At 34.3% G+C, this 18,088-nt stretch overlaps 1 protein-coding gene across 5 annotated transcripts in view; it reads left to right on the plus strand.

The window, feature by feature from the left end:
• The window catches only part of LOC311432077 (ATP-binding cassette sub-family A member 13-like), a 155,154-nt gene that overhangs the window by 98,925 nt on the left and 38,141 nt on the right, over positions 1–18,088 (plus strand). For 4 of the 5 annotated variants that reach the window (XM_084510132.1, XM_084510134.1, XM_084510135.1 and 1 more), the window contains 7 exons: positions 3,870–3,924; positions 4,544–4,721; positions 8,195–8,310; positions 9,706–9,862; positions 10,820–11,073; positions 11,635–11,827; positions 13,528–13,637. In XM_084510132.1, the coding sequence (XP_084366258.1) occupies positions 3,870–3,924; positions 4,544–4,721; positions 8,195–8,310; positions 9,706–9,862; positions 10,820–11,073; positions 11,635–11,827; positions 13,528–13,637 (1,063 nt within the window). The remainder of the gene's footprint in view (positions 1–3,869; positions 3,925–4,543; positions 4,722–8,194; positions 8,311–9,705; positions 9,863–10,819; positions 11,074–11,634; positions 11,828–13,527; positions 13,638–18,088) is intronic. The other variant, XM_084510133.1, reaches the window with a different exon arrangement.

The raw sequence follows: 18,088 nt of genomic DNA on the forward strand, positions 1-18,088 counted from the left end.
TTCTTTATGACAGCAATGTAGTAATCTGAAGTTTTTGTTAGTTTACTCTTGGGGCCTGTGCACTCAGTAAATACAGGCTGTGGTGACTTCAGGAGAGAGATTACTGCCCAGCACATTAAAGGTTTCTAAACAGAAGTTATTCTTTGTGAAATATTTGAGTCATGCAGTCATTTTTGTCTCCATTATATTTTGCATGGCTCATTCAATCCCTGTGGGTCTTTTTGAAAAGTTTCAGAAATGCAGATTATCTTCTATAAAATTCATTGATTTGGTTCTCATAAACACAGGCCAAACCTGTGTTTATGAGCATGAATTCATTTGCACAAGCAGTTGTGAGAGTACTGTTTCATAGCTCTTTCTTTTCTAGCGTTTCTCACTGAATTTCTCAAGAAGTTAGTAGCAGAACAATGGGATATGATTCAGATCAGTCCGGATTAATTGATGGAATATAGTGGAGAACCTTCCTGAATTCCTGGCAAACTGCTCCCGTTCTGGATGCTTTATGGGCGATAATTCTCTACTGTAGTCCACATGACATCTTTACTTGTTTCAGCTATTGGAAAAGCGATATGAATCATCAGGAACCATAGTCTGGCAAGACTGAGCATTTTCTTTTCATGGGCAGGAGCTTTAAGATTTGCAGTCTCTAGAAATGCTAGCCTTTGAGGTGGAATAATTTTACTGTAGGATTTCAGTCATCTGAAGCTGGGGAGAGAAGAGCTTGGTAAGAGCATTCAAATTTTTAACCATGCAGGCAAGACCTTGACAATTCTGGGAAGCTCCTCTATAACTAGACCTTTCCTCATGGCTATAAAAGAGGCTTAGAAGCTGTATTTATGCTATTTGCCAATTTAGCTAAGCACTAGTGAGTACAAGAACACTTTGTGATGTTAATTTTCTGTATTTAGTGCTCCTGAAATTATCTGAATTCCCATTTTTCAAAAGCCTTGATCCATTGTTGTTAGATTGTCTGAAAATCATCTGTGTGTCTGTCTATCTGTCTATCTCTATGTCTTTTCTAACCAGGTCTGAAAGTAAGTTCAGACTGGTTTCCGTCTGCCTATATGATAAAAATCTGTTTTAATTTTATTTTAGCTATTCATTTCCAGTTCAGTAGGAATCCTTGTATATATGAAGTAAAGACATTCTTTCTTCTAATATGTACACATTTATTCAATCACTGAGAATGCTTAGAAAAACTTTCTGGGAAAGAAGCTCTTTTGAGTCATGGTGCTTCTCCTTTACACAAATGGAATTTCAGAAAGTACTTGGTTCCAGTGGAAAAAATAATTCTCTCTGATATGCCTGTTTTTACCTCAGAACAAATTGTTGTTTAAAAAATCAATAGCGTAAAAGAAAAACAAAGAAAAATTTTAAACATCTCCTCTAGGCAAATGACAAAAAAGACATCTGCAAATAGCACATGTATTTACTAGTGATGAACCTTATTGGCCTGATTTTTCTTTTGATTTGTTAATTCCCTTTGGGCCTCACTGTATAGTTTTTGACAGTATCTGGAAAATCATTACCTTTTACTACTGTTTTATGTGAGTTAATCATCCTCCTCTATTTTTCCACTTTTAACCCGAAAGTGCCTTTGTGATATTGTAATTGTTCTGTCTTTAAAATGAGGAATGAAAATTTAAAGAGGCAAAAATAAAAGCATAGATGTACTCAGTCAAATTGCACCTATTACTGGAATGAAGACAACATTTATATTTATATAGCTGGACACTAACAAAATATGACAAATTGCATTCAAGTGGTAATCTGTAAAATTCATCTGAGGCTACTAATAATATATTTCATTCCCAAACATACTTGGAAGATTATAATTGTTGTTGGGATAGATTTTTTTTTTAAATTGGGAACAAACCAAACTTATTTTAAAAATAACCTAATCAGTTGTACACTTCCTCTTGCACTGACAATCTCATCCCTCTATTTTTCTTCTTTTTCTTGAAAAGAAGAAAAGCAAACAGCCACAGTTTATTAAATTAAATTATCTTCCAATTCCAAATTTCAATTTTCATTTACATAGTTGGCTACATTGTTACAAGCTGGTTGTACCAAGAAACAGAAAAGTCAAAGTATGCAGTGCACATGTAGGATTTTTCTCAGGCTCCCAAATGGGACATATTTTTAACTTAAAACCCCATGGTTTCAATTTGAGGTATGCATTATTGCTTTTTTTTTGGGGGGGTGGGGGGGGGGTGTTGTTGTTAATTTAGCTGAAAAGTTTTTGCCTGCAAAACATGTCATATGCAATCTAAAAATATTTTTAGCACTGAGAAAATGTCAGGTGCTTAGATAACAGCCTAACTTAATCCAGAAGATCAGATATACATGCGCATTCTACTTTGTTTTGTATTTAGTCTCTTTTGTGAGACAGATCCCACAGCAATACATGACATTGTTGAACCTAATTCTGCAGTTCAGAGTGCAGAAAAGCAGCTAGTGCTTATGCTTATTCATTATATCCAGACTCTGGAAATCACTCAACAGGATACAGTATTTGGTTTGGCAGCTTGGTGGCTGAGCTCTTTCTGTTGCTCATTAAGTATTTAGCCTTTTCATTCATCTCATGTAATGAGGTTTCAGAGAGAGAAAGGGGTCACATATAGGTGCCGGGTGGTGATCTCTGTTGCTAATGACCAGAATAAGATAGATGAGACCAATTCAAGACACCAGTTCAGCTCAAAGCTATTAAAAAAATCCCTCAGTGTCCCCCCAGATGGCTCTGTCTGGCACAGGCAAGAGGTGTAAAATGGAAGAGAAGCTAACATTTTAGTTTGTGAATCTGAAATAAAATTTAAAAAAAGAAGTCATCTACTGTTATTTAATAATGCCACATTTTAGCATATCATTAAAACTGTTCAGTACCAGTTTGGTTTATTTTTGTTGAGGGACAATGTTTTAGACATTCTACTGTTTTGCATTATATATGGTATTTTATTTAGACCAGTAGTAAAACTGGAGTATAAAGAAAGTAAATTTCACATTAGTGTGAGACAGTTTATTTTAATGTTTTTATATATAAAAGGTAATATTTTTGTAGCATAAAGGAGAAAACAAGATCACATAGCTCTGGACGCATACCACAGATCTGTCCTAAATATTCAGGTGGTGGTTTATAGCATACCAGTTTAAGGATTAATATGGGAGAACAACTAAAGTCTGCATCAGTCATAACTGTGCTTATTTCTTTGGTGGTTTACATATAGCAAACATAAAATTTCATTTATAGGCTAAAATTTGTGTTTTCAGCAGTTCAAAACCATGGAGAGATGAAATTTTTTTTCTCTCTCATTCAATAAAGCATATGAAAAGTATACTTGCAAAGTATTCAGTCTTTGTGTTCTTGTAATTTGTCAATGAAGGAGGGGGATTTTAGAGCTGAATCCTGGTTCTGGAAAGTGAAAGTGTAACTTGCAGGTCCAGAATCTATTCATTTGCCAATGGATAGTCAAGAAGGGTTAGTTAAAAGAGACAGCAAGTTGACTTACCTGTGCACTGCTTTAAAGCCACCTTCCTTCCAAGGGCAGCAAGTAGTTTGTAAAGTGATACTTTGTATGGAAGATCAACATCCTGTTAACAGGTGCTCAAGCAGTAAGATGGCTGCAGTTCTTACTTTCAATTCTTCATCCTACTCCCTATTTCATCTTGCTTTGCTTCTTTCTCCTTCTACTTCAGGCTTTTGTAAGTTCTGCTTCTGCTTTGCATGCTTTACCTGTTTTGTTCCAGGACTAACTGTTTTCACGGAAATCAAAAAGTAAGGGAATTGTCACGTGAATTTCCAAAGATTGTGTACACTAGAACTCTTAAATCTTGATGTAGTATTTACTCTTTCATAATTTTTTTTTTCACAGGGATCACACTCTACAGCCAACCTTACGGAGGAGCCTTGCTGCATGAGGACAAAATGTGAGCAAACTCTTAAAACAAAAACAAACAAACAAACAAACAAACAACATCAACAAAAACAGCTGTAATGACTAGGCAATTGAAGCTGTTAATTCAATAAGCATGTGTATTCCATGCAACAGCTGTTGACTTGGTAGATATAATTCAGTTCCACTGAGTGAAGTATGTTCTCTAACCTGCTATTTATACATCGTCTACTGTTTATATTAGATAGGTTGCACTATTTTCTAGAGAAAAAAATATTGAATTTACCCTGACTGCACTTTACAGAGTGTTTGTGAGCAGGTTGTGAATTCTCAAACAGGTTAACTACCTTAAATGATTATCTAGTTTCTATTTTTTTTTTTTTTTTGTAAAGGCAGAAATATTTGCTAAAGTTTCACTTCGTTTTTCAAACCTCTAAGCACAGTCTGTGTTTGTAACTAATGTATAGTTTTGTAACTCGACACATCATCTTACTCCTGTTCTCTAATTGGATGTTGACAGTGTAGAAACACGGTCTTTGCAAGCAGTATTAAGATCCTAATGTGTGGTGTTGTTTCAGTAAAGGGTTGGGCTTGAAAATATTTTATTTATTTATCACTGTGTTTTCATTACAACATTTTGCTTTGTATCCTAGAATGGAGAATGTTCGTCAGTGTGGGGTAGCACTGTGTATCATGTTGGGTTTCTCCATCCTCACTGCATCCATTGGCAGTGCTATAGTGAAAGACAGAGTATCTGGCACAAAACGTTTGCAACACATCACAGGCCTGGGTTATAAAACATACTGGTTTGCTAATTTCTGCTGGGATATGGTAGGTATCCTGTGGGGCAGCATGTGAAAATTTTTAATTAGTTTGCTATAAATGAGCAAAAGATGTGATCACAAAACATGTGAATAAGATTTGAGTTGTATAGAGCAACAAATTTTGTCTGTTGTGTTAACAAATATTGTGGCTCCATTCCTACTTTAGTACTGTGAGATAAAATTCTATAAAACAGGCACTGCGTTTTCCATTTTTCAAAGCTGAATTGTAAGAAGGTAAAGTATATGCTAGCTTTAGGCACCTACAGTATTTCACAAATAAAAGGAAACTGGCTAATCAGCCTAGACAGAGAGGATCTTCCACACAGCTGTTCATGGCAAGAGTTACTGTGCTTTCAGTGCTTTGAGTTGCCACTGGCAAAAGCTTTCATATTATGGGAGAAGCCTGAAGATACTAGTCAGCTACTTTAAAGGCATAATTAGGTTGTTTTTTGGTGGATAAAATGAGAAGTACTCCCTGCTAGTATCTATTTCTGGCAAGATAGACAGTAGAAAATCTCTTTTATGATTTCACTTTCACAGAATGACCTACATCAGAAATGGACAAAGTCTCTGTCCTGCAAGTTTGTTTTTCTCCAGCAAAGTAATTTCTGTCATTCTTAGCATTACAAACAGTATTGTTAGCATGCAGTTCATTAACAAATAGGCAAATCTGAAAATTTTGTCTTTCAAAAATACTAAGGAAATTATTATTTTTCCCTGAAGCTTACCCTTCTAACCAAATATAAAGACAGGAATGCCACTGAGACCTGATTTATGCCAACATAGTTAAACAAAGTAGTTTTTTTTGCTTACTTTCATCAAGTCTGAGAAGTTGACATCTGTTGAGGAAAGTAAGAAAAGGTGGTGAAATAGAATCAATTTTCTCAATGCAATGATAGTCCTCAGTCACTCACTTTTCATCAGTTATAATATAAGTCCTTCAATTTCTCTTTAAGTCTAGATTCTCCAAATTTTCTCCAAAAATTTTCTCTAAAGGTGTCTCACAAAAAAAAAAAAAAAAAAGGGCATAATCTCTCCATTTATATGTATATATATAAACACACACATTCATGTGTGTTTGTCCCCTCCTGAAAGGTGTTTTCATAATTCACCTGTAATGAAGCTTGCTATAGTATTAGCTGAGTGTCTGGAGGGAACTTCAGAGTTGGAATTAGGGCATCTAATTGTGGGAAAGGCATAGAATTCCTCCTTTTAGAGAACTCATGCTCCACGTTGATCATTTAGTAACTGTTTTTAAAAGGAATTTGTGAAGAAGGTGTTTTGGCTTGGGAGATTTGTTTCAGAGGCAACAGTGAAAAATTGGAATCCTGGATTATCCAAAAGTAATGCATATGTTCATCACTCCAGAGGAGGGAAAGAAATGTTCTGCACTTTTTTTAACCCACTGGGTAATGGAAGGAAGGTCTGGATTCTGGCATAGACAATGCAAACATGAATTAGCCTGGTCAAGAACAGAGATTTTTTGGAACATTCTATTCTCATTCAAGTTATTCTAAATCTGAAACACGAGAGCTTCATCCATCCATGCTTGAAATCAGGATTTTCACACTTGAGCAAGCTTGAAGTAAGAGCACATTTATCCAAAAGTTATTTACCTGGCCAGTCAATCTTTGCATTCCCTCTTCTGCCATGTCAGATGAAAGGGTTTGGTTAAAAACTTGGTCCTTCATCATTGAGTTTCTCCTTGTGCAGTGAAGTCAGCTCTTTGTTATTTTCTGCCAATCTCTTCCTTTCAAAATCTTCTCACAAATTCAGCATCGTACTGCATGATCAATCATGATCTGGGAAAGAACAGACACTACTTTAAATGCTAATTGTGCTGCAGATCATCTAAGGACACTGAATGCATGAATATATGAACTATCAAATTTGAACTACCTTTACACATTTTAAGCACTACAGGCCATGTCCTGTCTTATTGGAAGCATAATCTTTATTAGACTTGCAGAAGTATTTGATTTATAAAGCTACTGTCATAAGAATCAGGCTGTTTTTTGTGTATTTATGCACATGAATAATATTCATTGCAATGTTCAACAAATACAAAATATGTAAGTACTAAGAAAATTTCATGACAAATAGAGATATTTTGTTTAGATTCAGCTTGTTTCAATAGAGGGGCAATTAAGATTATTTATTTGTGCCTGACTTTTATAACATGCTATGCTTTCAAGTAAGATTATTTAAATAGAATTTAATGTTAAAAGTTATTTATTTCTAGAAAACAAGTTGAATATATTCATTTGTTGAAATATTTTAGGACTCAGATGCTTTGTGACTTCTATACAATGTTTGTTAAACAGCTCCAGAATAAACTGAAGCCCAAATCTATGGAGTGGTGTTGTATGATATTTATGTATGGCATTGATGGTGCCATAAGGTACACTGTGAACAAAATGAGAACATTACACCAGTCTATGTTTTGCTCAATTGCCTTTCCATTAAAAAATGTTATCTTCCCATTGGCAAGGAAATGATGCCTTCTGGTTTAAGCATAGACAGGTTTGCATTGTCCTTCAGTATGAATGTTTACTTTTACAGTATGTATACTGTGCTACACTGAGTATTCAGCTAGACCTTAATTGCAATCATTTGTTGCCTTTATTGCAGTTTCATCTCAGAATCTCAGCTATATTAGAATAAAGTTTATAAATCTTATATAGCATGGAAGTGGAGGCAGTCACTGCCCTAGTGAGCTCAGCTTCAATGCACAGAGCAGGCAGATGCTGGGAATAGAACCAGGCGCAGATTTTCACATCTTGCTATCGCTCAATGTGAGCAGAGCCCCTCTCTCTTCACTGTTTGGATATGAATCCCCTGTACTAATCGCATCCCCACACTAAGAAGTATTTTGTTACCATTATATCAAGAGACTAAATAGAAATTGCTTTCCCTGTTGCCTAATGGCTGTAACTCTTGTAAATGTCATGCCTGTTCCTATTAAAAAACTGTCATTTGCTTCATCAGCACACAAAGTCCTTCATTAACGTCTCTTTCAAAATTGTGTCTTTACTAGTATCCTGTAACTGAAGCATAAATCAGTGAAACTGCTCTTTTTGGATCCAAGAAACTGTATTCACAATACAGTTGGATATTTTGGAGCAATGGTCCCATAAGGACTCATTATCTGGGAGAGTTAGCTTGTTAAATGGATGTATCGGAAAGGTGAATAGAAAGAGAATTAAGGGGAATACTCTATAGCCGGATTTTATTTTGTCAGGGTAAGTTTCATGTGTATATGTTTAAGAGGGGTAGCTTCACAGCCAGTTCTGAAATCTCAGAACTCTTCTGCCTAATTCTTCCTAATTCACAGAGTAATTATATTGCAAATACGAAAAAGTTCATTTGTACATTTGTAGAGCCCTTCTATGCTAATTAAGAATGTTACTAAGAGACAGTCGCCTGCTAAGTGCTTTCTTTTTTTTTTTTTCTTTTTTTTTTTTTTCCTTGTGTTTCTAGCTGTTTTACATGGTTCCAGTCACCCTCTGTGTTGGTGTTGTTATTGCCTTCCAGCTTTCAGCCTTCACTTGCCGAAAGAATTTGGCAGCCACTGTTCTCCTGATGGTACTCTTTGGGTATGTGATTGGAAATGCTACTGTGGAATTATGACTCGTAGAAAACAAACAGAAATCTTTAGACTTGCTTTGCACCTGCTGTTGGATGCATGATTTTCTCTCTTTGGAAGTGATTACAATTCAACAAAAGATAGTAAGAAAACAGGCTGAAACATGAGTTTGAAAGTTTCACGTGGAAGTGATGGTGGTGATGGATTAGCTTGCTTGCTCACTCAGGGCAATAAAAGAAAAAAAAAAAGGCACTGGAAATGTCTCAAAAATAGTCTGTATAACAATCATTTGCTGATAGAAATTGATTGTATGTTATCTTCCAGAAAGGAGGGAATAATAACTGTCAGGTCAGAATTTCAGTGCTTAGATGTGCAGAGTAGCAAAAAGAAGGCAAGAAGTGGCTGTCTTTTTTACAGGTCTACCAATTTTCAGTAATTCTGTAATCTTATACAGCTCCAGCAATTTATATATCCGGGGAGAAGGCTGTCCAATGTGGAGTACTGAACTGGTTGAAGATTTGTCTCCAAATAGTGCAATGAGATAGAAAAGTCCTCCCTTATAACCATCGTGCTTAAGTTTCACATAAAATAAATAAATAAAAGTTACAGAAAGATAAAATAACTAATTAAACTGAGCATTGATTTCTCTATATAAATACATATTGAACCCTGGGCTTAATCAAACTAATGGTTCATCTGTGCTGTTGCTTTGCCTTATGTGCAGTCCCAGGTGATGTGAGAAATGCTGAAAATGGATAGTTACAGGATAAGCATTCTGAAGAATTTTCTTCCTTAACCAAATAACAGTTGCTATTTGTGTGAAGGAGATTGCATACTTTATGAGACATGTTTAAATAGCAAAATGTGCCTGCTTATGAGAGAATACAGGAAAAGAAAGGACTTTCTGTAAGACCAGGACATCCCATCATAGGAGAAAAAAAACAAGACCAACTTTTGCTAGATCAAATAAGCCAAGCCATAACATCATCATACTGTAATGTTATATTACTATTTTCTACCCCTTTTTCTCCCCTTTCATTTTATTTTACATCTTCCCCCTCTCTCTCCTGTCTTTCTTTTCTTTCTATTTGTGTTCTCTTTTCCTTCTATGAAAGTCTGTTTTTAATTCTATCCCCATATAAAACACTTGTTAAAAGATGCGTGATTTTGCCATGGAGCTTGTGAACTCTGGAACAGTGAAAGTAATACCATGCAGTTAATACATGCAAAAATGGTTCATATCTGCCTATTACATGACAGTAGAAATGGGTACTTCTACAGAATCATAAAGTAATTAGATGAAGAAAATTTATCCCAAATTTGACCTCTTTTTCAGTTGGTCAGAAGAGTTGCTTAACTTGTTTGTGATGTTTTTTTTTTTTTTTTTTTTTTTTTTAACTTTCAGATATGCAACTTTACCGTGGATGTATCTTGTATCTCGATTCTTCTCAAGTTCAGATGTCGCTTTTATTTCTTACATCTCCTTAAACTTTGTGTTTGGCCTTTGTACCATGCTGGTGACTCTCTTACCTCGTTTGTTAGCTATAATTTCCAAAGTACAGGTCAGTATGAAACCTTAGTTTCATATTACTCATGAGATGTATACACACATATGTATGTGTGTATGCATATTGCATATGCATACCTATGCACAGACTAGATAATTTCTAGCAGAAAAAAAAAATGGTATTTTAAACCTTCCTGATATTTCTGTCCCACTATATACCATATTGCTTGTTACTGTCTTGAATTTTAACTTGTTTATAAGAAGAACAAGAAGAAAAAAAAAAAAAAACTTGCACTGAAATAATGGAAAAATAGTGTTAATTGAAATCTTGACATTTTCCAGACCATTAAGTTGTAATTTGCACATAATGGGAGCTGTTCTGGTCCATTGAATAGACTATATGCATTGTAAAATGTGTTTGAATAATATTGACATAAGAGATAATCCGCTTATTTCTAGGATCAGTAATGCGCTGTATGAATAGTAATATGCATTCTCAGTCCATGTATGTAATTTTCATTATTCTTAATGGTAATTAAGCAACCTGATGGAAATAAAACCAGAATGTGTGTATTTCGCTACATATGCATGTAGCAGGTCAAAAACTTGATGTTTGAAGACAAATGTGGGTTACACATCACACAAATTTGGAGGCAGATTTGATGCCTCCAAAATTCGACTAGGGTTAAGTTGGTGATTTAGAATTAATAGCATTCAAATATTAAAATTTTAAGAAAGTGCAGTGACCACAGCCATGTGTCTGTTCTGTCACTGTCTGTGAACCTCAGAAAACTAGGACTCTGTGGGTGTAGGCACTCTAAAACACGATAAGAGATGATCCCTGTCCCAAAATAGTTCATGATGTGCTCTGCCAAAATCAGTTTTCCTTGAGTGAGATTTGAAAGGTGTGTCCAGCTTAGTAAGTATGCTTAATGTTTTGTTAGAGAAAACTAATTTTCTTTCTTTATTTCTTTCTTCCTTTCTTTTTTTTTCTTTCTTCATGGATTTTAAGAGTTTTCAGTACATCTACAATATCCTCAAATGGACATTTATAATTTTCCCACAATTCTGCTTAGGCCAAGGTTTAATAGAACTTTCATACAACCAGATCAAGTTTGACCTGACCAACAACTTTGGAATAGATTCATATGTGAGCCCATTTGAGATGAATTTCCTGGGCTGGATTTTTTTGGAAATGGCCCTGCAGGGAACAGTTCTTCTTCTTTTACGTCTTTTTTTCCATTGGGATCTCCTCCAGAAACCAAGGTGTGTGCATTACCATTTGTATTCTGCCATAGTAAACAGTTAACTAATTTTTAAAGAAAGAAAATGGAATCCTGCCCACTTAGGTGTTTTGTTTTGTTTGCTTCAGAGTTATTTGAACTGGATGATTTTGTGGTTTCATGCTTCAATTTTGAATGAAGGATTTCCCCATTTCATCATTCTTGTTTCTTACTTAAATAATGTTTCAATGTAGAGCTCATTCTCAGTTGAAATGTCTCTGTTGCTGTTTCATATGAGCAGTAGAGTGCAATTGCATTTTTAGGAAGGAGAAAAAAATCACAGAATCACAGAATCATAAAGGTTGGAAAAGGTCCAAAAGGTTGTCTTTTGGACAAGATTATCTAGTCCAACCACCCCCCTACCACCAATATTACTGTATTATTGTAAACTGCAGAAAAAAAGCACAAATGCTTTCTTTTTCCCTTGGATTCTGCTGAAGGGTAATCACCAAGCTTTAAGGGATTCCAGGTAAATAAAACAAGAGTAATCCAGAGTACATCAATGTTCGATTTGTTATGTGGGATTCGTTATCTTCTATTTTAGGGGTCAGTGTTCAGTTAATAGCATAGTCAGCCCTTCAGAAGATATTGATGTAGAGATGGAGCGACAGCGACTTTTTGGTGAAAGAACTGGTAATGACATCCTTCTTCTGTACAACCTCAGGAAGTGTTATGGAGGTTTCAGTAAGAAGAACATAGCTGTGGAAAACATAAGTTTGGGAATACCACGGGGAGAGGTAAAGAGGACTTTTTTCTTCCTTCAGAAAAATTGAAACAAAACAAAATCAAACCAACCAACCAAATATTCCCCCTCCCTCCCCCACCCAAAAAAAAAAAATAATAAAAAAAAATCCCCCTCCTCCCCCCAAACCCCACTTGATTCCTGCAGTTGTTCAGACCTGCAATCAAAGATCTGTAGATAGGAGAACAATTTCAGTTGTAGTAATTTCTGAAAATCGGTAACTGGATAGAAGTAGAAGATGTGGTGGTCTTTAAGAAGCAACAGTTCACTTATTTCTTTGGTTTAACACTGTATCAGAGTCTTAATTTTTTCATCTTGTTTATCTTCAGCAAATTACTGTTTCATTGGCTAACATGAAGTGCCAGGAGGTAGCAGAGCAATTCAATGCCAAAGAGAAAGCAAAGAATATGTAGCACAATTGCAAAATGTGAATAGGATTCTGAATTTGTCTCCAAGGCAACATTGTATTTCTCATACTGAAATCATTCCAGTGTATTTTAATATAGTATATAATATACCAATATGCTATTTTAATAAACTGAAAACTCACACTGAATGATGGTAATCCTAAAGATTTCAGAACAGCATTTAGTTTTTCAAGATTTAGATCCTTTTGGGAAGTGCAAATTTTCATTTAAAATACTGGTTAGGATAAGACTTTTTTTTTTTTTTTCTTGGTTGACGTTAGCAAACTACAAATATGCATTAGTAAAAACAAATATGAGAAATGTACTTGGCAGCACAGGTCCAGTAAGATACAGACAGTTACAGGTCAGTTGTTGGGTAACTGGAGTAACCTGGAGGATGTTGCTGGTTAAAACCTATTTATCAATAAGAAAGTTCATGAAACAAGTATTTTGAAAGTTATGAAGTGCTATTTGTAAACTTAATACAAATACTGTCCTAGCTTGAGCAAGTATTCATCACAGTTGGACTCTGAATTAACTGAGTCAGTGTCTTGGATGTTCACTGTTAGTTTACTTGCACAAGATGAAGCAGCTTAGGAGAAACTAAGAAATATTAATTAAAAAATATTGACTATATTTCTTTCTGGCTCAATTTGGATGTGAAACCCCCAAGCTCAAATTTAGCACTTAATAACTAATAACTAATTGATCATTATAATAATGATCAACTATTAATAATTGATAATAATAACAACCAATAATAATTAGAATAATTAATAACAATAATCATTATATAATCAATTGTTAATATTTTAAATTATTTATTATAACTATACATAACTATATCAAATATAGTTATATATATTTAATACATATAATTATATATACAATTATATTAAAATTAATAATGATAATAATTATTATTTAATACTGTTTGATAGTAATAACTAATTGATCAAATAACATGCATTAAATTATAGGACAGGGTTTTAAGTGGAAGGCTAAATAAGTCATTTTTAAGAATGTAGGAGGTAATCAAATTATTTTATTTTATTGAAAACTTATTTTCTGTTGGAAAGGGAATTGCACATACTGAATAGCCGTATACAGTATCTTACAGACATGATAAGAAATATGAAAATGGGAGAAACTGTTGAAGAATTAATATTACATATTTCCTTCAGCATAGCAGATTGATAACAATTTTTCACCTTTGCTCCTTATTTTTTCTTTTTGTTTGTTTGCTTTATTTCTTTTTGTTTGGTTGTTTTTTTTTTTTTTATCTTAGTGTTTTGGACTCCTGGGAACAAATGGAGCTGGGAAAAGCACAACATTTAAGATGCTGACTGGAGACATCATCCCATCTGCAGGGCGTGCTGTTATCCGGACTCCTGCAGGGTAAATAACACAGGGTTTGATCAGAATAGTGCTAATTGATAATGCCAATGATCAAAAACTAGCAGTCTTCAGTCCTTTATATTGTAGTGTAGGGACCTGGTTTGATCCCTTTTAAATCCATATTGCATCATTGCTGTTAAGCCCTTGTCAGGAACATCAGGGATTATGACAACATTTTGAAGTCTGAGAGCTCTGTTAATCGAGAATTTGAAGAACTTGTCTGGTAGCAAAAGAGTAGGCTACAGGAAGCCTCAGTTGTAACAAAAATCTTAATATACCGTATGTACAGATGCATGGATGTAAATCTCTCATGCTAGTGGGACATAAATCTCCCATGCTAGTGCTGCACCAAAAGGTTTCCAGGCTGAGGATGATGACTGGTGCTTAAACTGGATAATTTTAAAATGTTGACACTTGGGTCCTTCAGAGTCATTAATTAATTACTTGATCAACATGTTGTGTAATGAAGAAAAGAGATATAGTGTTTGTGGTATTGAGGATAACTTTGATGGAGTGATAAGTGAATAATGGCCTTTTTGGTTTAGGTGTAACCAACATGTACAGGTTTTACCAGCAACATTGGAGGGAAAGTAAAATTATTTTTGAGTAAAAGCAAAGTAAAATGTGTCTATGTGTATGAATGTATTGTGGGCTGGTTAACAATTTTAAACCTTGTTTGTTTATTTGTTTGTTTTTAAAATTATGTCCATTTCAAAATTGGAGAATGAGGGGTGAAGGGTTTAATTCAGAAGAGTTTAAAATGAAACATTTTGAAATTTCCAAAATGTGAAGATACATATCTTTGTTTTATAATTTAAATGCTTTCATATGTCAGTATTTGCTCACTTAATGAAAATAATGATAAATAGATATAATTTCATAATGCAAGTAGTTTCAGTTATAGCAAAATTATGTTTTCTTGAAAGTTTACCCTTAAAAGAAGAGAAAAAGTGGACACCATCACCACTACTAAACATGGTTCTATGTAATTGATTTTGTTGTTGTTATTGTTTTGTTTTTAAAATGTCTTTCATAACAACATTTTTTTTTTTCAGTAGATTCAGGTAAAAAGGGCTTAATAACAAAGAACTCCCCAAATCACCGTCAAATAATTATTAATCAGGAGGAAGGAATGACATGTATAGCTTTTCCTGGGACTTGCCTTTGGTCCTTCCTATGCCTTCATGAATTTCATATGGATTTCCCTATACAATGTGACATCAGATCTGTATAAGGGCAAATGATTTGATTTGGTGTGGCAATTTCTATATTTTAATACCTACTTGAAAGCAAATATAAAGTTATAAGAATATATTTCATTGTCAGGTATCTTGGCAGTTACACTATGTTTATTAAATACATTATTTTATCAGAACCCCTAAAGGTAATTCTTCAAAAAATCATAAAACAATATATCAATGTATTCCTTTTACTAGAATGTTGCAATTTATTTTTGTGAAAGAGATAATTCTTTTGAGGTCATCTTTATGCTTCTGGCATTTAATAATAGTTTCAAATAGCCAGTAATACCTGATAATTCATGCTACATAATTACATAATATTTGATTATGCCTGCTACCCACCTTGTATGATACTTTCATTTACTCCATTCATTTAAAATGTAATGTTATTTACTATATATAGGTAATGAAATTTGACACATTTAGAAGACTAGAGAAGAACCTACAGGAGATGGTCATATTTAAGGTTTCAAACTGTCATTGACAATCATTACCCTGACCTGGACGTCACCTTAGGCATTCTGATGTTTCTTGCATGGTTGAAGACAGAAGTCTATAAGTGAAAGTAAAGCATTTCTGTGTTTTCAAAACTTATCACTCACTTATTCTAATATTATAAAGGTGGCAACCTCAAGCAGGAGCTGCAGTTACACAATAGCTAGCCCCGGGGAAACAAACAAGTTTGAGGCTGGGAGTAGAGATTTGTGTCATTCCTGATTTTGTTGCTTGCTTCATATTTTGTCAACTGATACAAAGCAAATCAAGATGCACTGTGTTGCTGTGCTACTGTAAATTAGTAGTGGACAAAACTGTTGACTCTTGCATAGATAGGATTCTAACCACAGCAGGTCTGAAGAACCCTTCCACAACACTTGAACTACTGCTAAAAATTCTTATGCAAAGCAGAATATATATATTTTTTCTGAATAGAATTGATTTATAATCTTAACAACAACAAAAAAGATTATGATCTCTGAATCAGTTAAATTGCCATTTTCTGTAGTCTAGTGAGAAGACACAAAGATGCTTGTGATAAGATTTGATGTTCCTTACTTCAGTTTCAGGTATAACTATTTTATTTCCTGAGCAGCAGTCATGTTTATCCTGCTTATAAGTACAAATACCAAATTCTCAAACAGGAGGAAAAAAAGAAAGAAATGTAAAATATTTTGTGTAACAGTTGATATATGTGCGAGTGTCCTGAATATTTTCTAGTTTCAGGTGTCTTTAAACTGTTAATTACATCTTTGTTAGTTGCAACTTCTGGGAACAATTATTAAAAGTGAAATGAGTGTGCTTGAGTCCCCTATCGTTGGCTGCAACACTTAAATCAGTATTTGAGGCAAAACCAAGAAACGTCACTATGATGGAAATATTTCTATTCTTTTAACTTGCTATGCTATGCAATATGTTCTGTAAGGAATATGTGCATTTCACATCAGGAAGACAACTGCAACTTTCATCTTTCCTCCCTAAGGATTGATTTGCTACTGATATATAATTATGTATGTCAATAAACACAAAAATGTAAATAGTTGGAGAACATAGCCCTGTCTGGTTTGTGTATCAGGTGCCCAAGGGGTTTTAGGTGGGTTAAAAATCCTTAATTCATAACAGGATCTATTTCATTGAATAAACTGTTCTTGAAAGTTCCTGGATATAAAAATATAAAATATTAAAAAAAAAAAAATCCTGATTATTATTGTAATAGTTTCACAGAATATATGAAAAAGTCAGAAGTGTCTCATTGAGACAGACGCACTGAAATCAGACCTGAATTTAACAGGACAGCATTTGCTTGCACCTTTGGACAGGGGACCAGAAATGGCAGATCAGCTTTCCAAAAGTGCATGTTGAATTGCAAAGCAGAATTTTTGGACCTTCAGCCTAAAATATCTTGGAAGTGTCTGGGGTTGTGTAGAGAGAGGTGTGCTCCTCATACAATGATGATCAAGTCGTGTTCAGGGAAATCCAGCTAGACTCTCAAAGAAAATTGTAAAATGTACTTCGGGTCTAGAGCTGCCTTTTTAAAAAGGCAGAAAATTAGATTCACAATACCTTCAAGTACTTCCAAAAGATTTGTTGGGCTCTGAATTGTTTGTTGAAAGTTTAGAGCCACAAAAAATGAGCTTATTCCTGAGAAAACTTTTTTTTTTTTTTTTTTGGTATTGTAACAAAAGCTTAATAAAATGTGTTAAAGCTATCTCTCAGATTTGTAAGACTGGGTGTTATTAAGAAGAAATTTGTATTAAATACTAGATCCAGCTTTCCAGCTTCATCTCTTCTGCACATGAAAGTTTCTTGGCATTCTTTTTGATGGGGACATTCTTTTGGGGAAGGGAAGGCTTCTGATGTCTTTAAACTTTTTCTTTTTGATACATTACAAATCAAGTAGATATTTTAAGCAGAGTATGTTCATAACTTTGATGTATCTTAGCATTTACGTGGGGAATGCACATTTATAGTATACAAGCTAAGCAGTCTACCAAGGAACTACTTTTAAAAAAAAATTAATATTCTTGTGGAGAAAAGTCTTTCAGGCAACATCTAACCTTTGCAATCCCATTCTGGTTGTAACTGTGACCTCATAAAGATACTCTTAGTAAAAGAAATAATAGGAATTTATCACTAACCACAGACAGTCTTGTGAAGATAAAAGCAAAATGCTATTCATAGGGGATTTTGCCTTTTTTATTATTTTATGTACCTTATTAACATTGCCATTATCAGTGACATATCTGTCCAGATGAAACATAAAAATAATATCATATAGAGAAAATGTCTCTATGTTAGGGATATTTGCAACCCCTCAAAGTGGTTTAAAAAGTGGCAAAGGAAAATGTGGAAGTGAAATATTGACACTGAAGTATCAGCAGTCCCTCTAGTGAAGGTCAGAAATATTAAAAGCAAAAAAAGGGAAAAAGAAAATCTTTTAATAAAATTTACTTGCCTTTATTTATCAAGAATGGTACTATAAGACATCAGGAGACTGACTTTTGAGCAATGTCTAGGCAAAGGAGTTGTCAAGCTTAAACAAATATGACAGTTGATTGACTGCATGGCACTTCTTTTGTGTTCTCTGTAGTGTATGTGCTCCTCTTTAAGGGTGCAAATGGAGTCAGAGTAATATATCCTTAGCTTTACTGCTATGACCAGATTGTCACCAGGAGCTGGCTATTTGAAAGCTATTGTGGATATCCATAAGCATTT

The sequence above is a fragment of the Aythya ferina genome (genome assembly GCF_964211825.1).
Source record: "Aythya ferina genome assembly, chromosome: 2".
NCBI classification, from domain to species: Eukaryota; Metazoa; Chordata; class Aves; order Anseriformes; family Anatidae; genus Aythya; species Aythya ferina.